The sequence below is a fragment of the Notolepis coatsorum genome, assembly GCF_963971535.1.
Source record: "Notolepis coatsorum genome assembly, chromosome: 16".
NCBI classification, from domain to species: domain Eukaryota; kingdom Metazoa; phylum Chordata; class Actinopteri; order Aulopiformes; family Paralepididae; genus Notolepis; species Notolepis coatsorum.
The window spans coordinates 25,037,564-25,043,842 of NC_140180.1; the positions used below are offsets into that span (position 1 = coordinate 25,037,564).

A 6,279-nucleotide genomic window follows, 5' to 3' on the forward strand; every position below is an offset into this window, starting at 1 on the left:
GCCTCCTTCAACACGGCTTGAGGATGCTTGAGGAGACCGAGCTGCGTGCGCAGTACCGTAATTACCCGAGACTCGAGAGCAACCGCACCCTGAATCCTTACTAGCCCCCTTTCGTGACTGTGATGCACCGAGTCACAGTCACTTGCTCCTCAATAGGAAACCAACGTATGTTGACCATGAAGGACTGGTTATGCCCGAACCGTTCGTTATACAAGTATCACAGAGACATTTTCAAAAGGTACTCCCAGTTGCACGAGGGTTTCGGACAGAAATACGTGATGGTTTGAAAGCTCGGCGTTGCTAATAAACATTTTAAATATTTTTTTATAAACTGGTCAACACTGCTCAAAACGGCATTATTTCCGGCGTTGGCTGCCTGGTGTGATCACAGCGCATGCGCATCATGCACCCAACGCCGGAAATTAATGCAGTGTTGATCAGTTTATAAAAAATATTTAAAATGTGTATTAGCAACGCCGAGCTTTCAAACCATCACGTATCTCTGTCTGAAACCCTCGTGCAACTGTGAGTACCTTTGACACTTATCTGTGATAGTTGTATAACGAACGGTTCGGGGCCGGGCAGAACCAGTCCTTCAGGGTCAACATACGTTGGTTTCCTATTGAGGAGCAAGTGACTGTGGATTCACTCGGTGCATCACAGTCACGAAAGGGGCTATAAATCCTTCCGTGAGGGCTTTCTCGCTCGCGCACCAACTGCCGTTATTATTCTTAACATTATGAAACGCTCGGATAATTTGTGTAATTTCCACGAGGGTAGCGTTTTGAATAACTTCTATCAACAACGTTGGGTTACTCTTTAATAAAAAAAAATAAATAAATAAAAATGTATCTTCCAGAATGGAAGGAGGAGGCGCTGTGTTCGTCATCAGTTGTCACATGATCTCATACGCGAGGAAGACAAGTGGTCCCTTTTCAGCTTGCAAGCAGAAAGCAACACTGCACCGTGCACTACATACGTCTGGTCCTCTTGCGCAAAGAGAGAACACTTGAAACGGAGCAATCATGCCGATGTTCACGGTGAATACTAATGTGGCAAAAAGTGATGTTCCACCTGCACTGCTCTCCGAGGCCACAGCAGAGCTGGCCAAGGCAATGGGAAAACCGGCACAGGTAGGCTAAATTTATTATAAACATTAGCAACCGTAACGGTAACAAAAATGCGTCAACGGTGTACTATTCATTCTTGAAATGGTTAAATAACGTTAATATTTGTGTGGAGATATTGACAATAAATTAAGGACTCCCTCCAAAACAAATCCCTTCGATGAGTTTGAGACATTTGAGCATGCGCAGACAGACTCTAGTATGCTCCACTTCTAATGGCACGACCAGACCCATCTTGCAGCCTACTGCAATGATTAATGCATCTCCAATAGTTAAGCTGTACTAGCTGCGCCTGCTATGGCGGTATTATTTTGTCTCATAACTGTTACATTGCAGTAATGTTTTCACTAAATTAATTTGCAGCATGGGGATTTTCTATCAGACAGATGTTTATCTTCATCAAATGATTGAGCAGTTGGTGGAGAGTATCACTACTCAACTGTACTCTGTAGGGTACATTTTAGGTACTTGCACTTAACCCTTTCACTACCGCACTACCAAAGGGTTAACCCTTTCACTGCTACAATACAGACGGTTCACCCTTTCACTACCACACTACAGACGGTAGTGAAAGGTTAACCTTCTGTAGTATGGTAGTGAAAGGGTTCATTTGAGTATTTCTACAACATAGCAAATACCTTACATTTTACTTAACATGTGACACGTGCAGTAATCAGTTGGTTTGAAGAGAATAGAATAGAATACTGTTCCTAATTTATGCAAATGACATGTCGTCAGCTTGTGACTGCAACTTGTTCTTGTTTGCAGATGACTCAGCCCTGCTGGTCTCTGACAAGAACAAGTTACAGGTTGAAAAAAAACCTCAGCTCGGAACTAGGCAGAATCTGCATATGGCTCGCTGATAACAAACTATCATTACACATGGGCAAAACAGAGTCCATTCTCTTTGGTTCAAATAACAAACTCAGCAAGACCGACGGCTTCTCAGTTACAGTGGGTGACAATATTGTCACAAGGAAAGATGAAATTACCTACCTGGGCTCCATCCTAGAGGCTAATCTTTCCTGTGACAAAATGGTATCCAATGTAATAAAAAAAAGTCAACCAACGAACTCGATTCTTGTACCGGATCTCCTCTCTGGTAAACAAGAACACCCTGAGGACTCTGGCAGGAGCACTCATACAAGGGTACTACGACTATGCTTGCACCTCATGGTACCAAAGCACCTCAAAGGCGCTAAAAACTAAATTACAAACATTGCAAAACAAACTGGTCAGACTACTGCTTGACCTTACTCCTAGAACCCACCTCACCCCTGCCCACTTTGACAACCTAGGATGGCTTAGAGTAGACGACAGAGACAGTACAGCAACTTGCAATGGGCCTGGTCTACAAGATGCACTACACGACCAAGGTACCCATGTACATGTCAAAATACTTCCCAAAGGTCAGTGAATACCACGATCACAACACCAGAGGGAGCTCCACAAATCATGTTAAACCCATATTCGGCTCAAACAAGGGACTAAACAGTCACGTTTCGCAATTATGCCACATCAATGTGGAACGCCCTACCCAAAGCTGTAAAGGAATGTGAATCACTACCCCCCCCCCCCCCTCAACCCACCCACCGAACCACCTCCAATGTACAGCCACCACCCACCCCACCTACCCAACCTCCCCCAATGTACAGTTTTTACGTCAAATGTATATACTTTTTTCTGGACTCTTTTTGTATCACAATGTTGTTGTCATAAATGTATAGATGTAGCAGTACTGTATATCTGTATGTCATGTATGTCATATATGTCCTGATGAATTGAAAATGGGGGACCCTGATGTAAACAAGACGAAAGTCTTTCTCTGGTCTGCATCCCCTTAACAATTGTGTGTATTGAGCTGTATTGTACCCATTCTGCAATCTGTTAATAAAGTTTTCAATCAATCAATCAAACTGTTCCTAATTTATGCAAATGACATGTCGTCAGCTTGTGACTGCAACTTGTTCCTGTTTGCGGACGACTCAGCCCTGCTGGTCTCTGACAAGAACAAGTTACAGGTTGAAAAAACCCTCAGCTCAGAACTAGGCAAAATCTGCATATGGCTCGCTGATAACAAACTATCATTACACATGGGCAAAACAGAGTCCATTCTCTTCGGTTCAAATAACAAACTCAGCAAGACCGACGGCTTCTCAGTTACAGTGGGTGACAATATTGTCACAAGGAAAGAAGATATTACCTACCTGGGTTCCATCCTAGAGGAAAATCTTTCCTGTGACAAAATGGCATCCAATGTAATAAAAAAAGTCAACCAACGAACTCGATTCTTGTACCGGATCTCCTCACTGGTAAACAAGAATACCCTGAAGACTCTAGCAGGAGCACTCATTCAAGGGTACTACGACTATGCTTGCACCTCATGGTACCAAAGCACCTCAAAGGCGCTAAAAACAAAATTACAAACATCTCAAAACAAACTGGTCAGACTACTGCTTGACCTTACTCCTAGAACCCACCTCACCCCTGCCCACTTTGACAACCTAGGATGGCTTAGAGTAGACGACAGAGTACAGCAACTTGCAATGGGCCTGGTCTACAAGATACACTACACGACCAAGGTACCCATGTACATGACAAAATACTTCCCAAAGGTCAGTGAATACCACGATCACAACACCAGAGGGAGCTCCACAAATCATGTTAAACCCAGATTCGGCTCAAACAAGGGACTAAACACGTTTCGCAATTATGCCACATCAATGTGGAACGCCCTACCCAAAGCTGTAAAGGAATGTGAATCACTACCCACTTTCAAAAACACTCTCAAAAAACACCTAAGGGAGACTGCAACCCGAAACTGGCCCCTGTAAATGTCCGAACACAACCCCCTCCAATGTACAGTAAATTACCAAGTATGGTCTTGTCAATAATCCAATGTACAGTGTTGTTTGTACAGTTGTACAGTGTCCCCCACCCACCCCTCCTACCCAACCCCCCCCCCCCCACTCCTACCCAACCCCCCCCCCCCCTACTCCTAACCAACCCCCCCCCCCCCCCCACCCACCCAACCACCTCCAATGTACAGTCCCCCCCCACCCCCACCTACCCAATCCAATGTACAGTTTCCACGCCTAATGTATATACTCTTTTCTTTCTGGACTCTTTTTGTATCACAAACAGTACTGTAATTGCAAATCTGGTATGTCATAAATGTATAGATGGAGCAGTACTGTCTATCTGTATGTCATGTATGTCATATATGTTACGATGAATTGAAAATAGGGGACCCTGATGTAAACAAGACGAAAGTCTTTCTCTGGTCTGCATCCCCTTAACAATTGTATGTATTGAGCTGTACTGTACTGTACCCATTCTGCAATCTGTTAATAAAGTTTTCATTCATTCATTCATTCATTCATTCATTCATTCATTCATTCATTCATTCATTCATTCAATCAATCAATATAAGTACTTGATTGATCCCGAGGGAAGAGAGGGCTTAGTTACACATAAAACATTTGCCATTTTGAAAAACGTCTGCAATTGTGCTTCGCCCATACACCGGCATCCATTTCATGCCCCATTCAGTCAATTATTATCAATTATAAATTATTCTAATTTAGCTATACAAATTAAGCGTATGTATAATTGCTCATTTATCATAATTTTTCTTTCTATTTCAGTACATTGCCGTGCATGTCAACCCTGACCAGATGATGATGTTCGGGGGAAAGGGAGACCCCTGTGCTCTCTGCTCCCTCCACAGTATTGGCAAGATCAGCGGGGCTCAGAACAAGCAGTACTCTAAACTACTGTGTGGACTGCTCAACAAACACCTGGCTCTGTCTCCTGACAGGTGGAAAACACACACACACACACACAACACCACACACCATTCACGATATTTATTTGTCATATGCACAGTTAAACAGTTACACCGTGCAATGAAAATCGTACTTTGCTAGTCCCCCCCCCCTCACCCAGAATCACAAAATATAGACTTAAACTAGAATAAAAATATATAAAAAAAGGGATAAATAAAGTAGAAAAATAAGGCATGAGTGACAGAGTAACAGTATTCCATATTCAGTTCACAGTGTAGGAGTGACAGTGGCTCGGGAGGTAGAGCAGTCGTCGGGTAATCCGGAGGTTGCCGGTTAGATTCCCGCTCCTCCCGGGTGGCATGTCAAAGTGTCCTTGAGCAAGACACTTTACTGATTGATTGATTGAAAACTTTATTAACAGATTGCAGAATGGGTACAGTACAGTACAGCTCAATACATACAATTGTTAAGGGGATGCAGACCAGAGAAAGACTTTCGTCTTGTTTACATCAGGGTCCCCCATACTGATGGGCAGGTTGGCACCTTGCATGGTTGCCTCTGCTGTCTGTGTGTGAATGGGTAAAATGTGAGGAACAAATTGTAAAGTACTTTGGATAAAAGCGCTATATAAATGCACCATTTACCATTTAGTGGTAGAAGGATATAAAGTGCACTATGCATTGTTGCAAATAATGGTAGTGGAGGTGACAGTGAAGTCACAGCAGCAGTCAGAGTGTCTTGTGTCGACCCCTGAATCTCATTACGCTTTGCCCATCATTCGTATTCCGTAGACGATAACCCCATTCACTTTCCATCTCTGTTACAGGATATATATTAACTTCACTGACATGGATGCAGCCAACGTGGCTTGGAACAACTCCACCTTCGGCTGAACCGGAGGGCCGTCCACGCGTCTTAAAGGAACACCGTTCTAATATTTCCCTACATTGTAGCGTCATCATAGTTGGAAGGAGGCTAAATGGAAATGTAATGAATGCACTTAGGCTGGACCCTTTGCTTTACAATGGACCCTTATTTTGCACTGGACCTTTTGCTTTGAGCTAGAATAAAGTGACCCGGTTTTGATCTCAAATTCTCTGTTTGCCTGGTACTCTTATTGCTTCCCAAGGTTTCTTTGAGTTTGTTGTGGTAGCAAGGCAGGATTAGTAAGTAAGACTGTACAATATTGCAACACGAGCACTGTAAATGTGTTACTGTTGGGGAGATCTATCTGGTATAGAATATAAGTACTTTATTGATCCTGAGGGAAATTCAGCACTACAGATCACTCACAATAAACATTTAGGTAGTAAAAAAAAAAATAATCAAATATACAGTATGCAGCCTGATAGGGAAATTCACAG

At 43.1% G+C, this 6,279-nt stretch overlaps 1 protein-coding gene across 1 annotated transcript; it reads left to right on the forward strand.

Moving 5' to 3' along the window:
- Positions 1–906: 906 nt before the first annotated feature.
- On the forward strand, positions 907–6,002 carry mif (macrophage migration inhibitory factor). Its single transcript, XM_084332493.1, has 3 exons — positions 907–1,133; positions 4,775–4,947; positions 5,742–6,002. Exons 1-3 carry the CDS (start codon positions 1,026–1,028, stop codon positions 5,806–5,808), a joined length of 348 nt encoding a protein of 115 aa, XP_084188619.1. The 5' UTR covers positions 907–1,025; the 3' UTR covers positions 5,809–6,002.
- Positions 6,003–6,279: the final 277 nt, after the last annotated feature.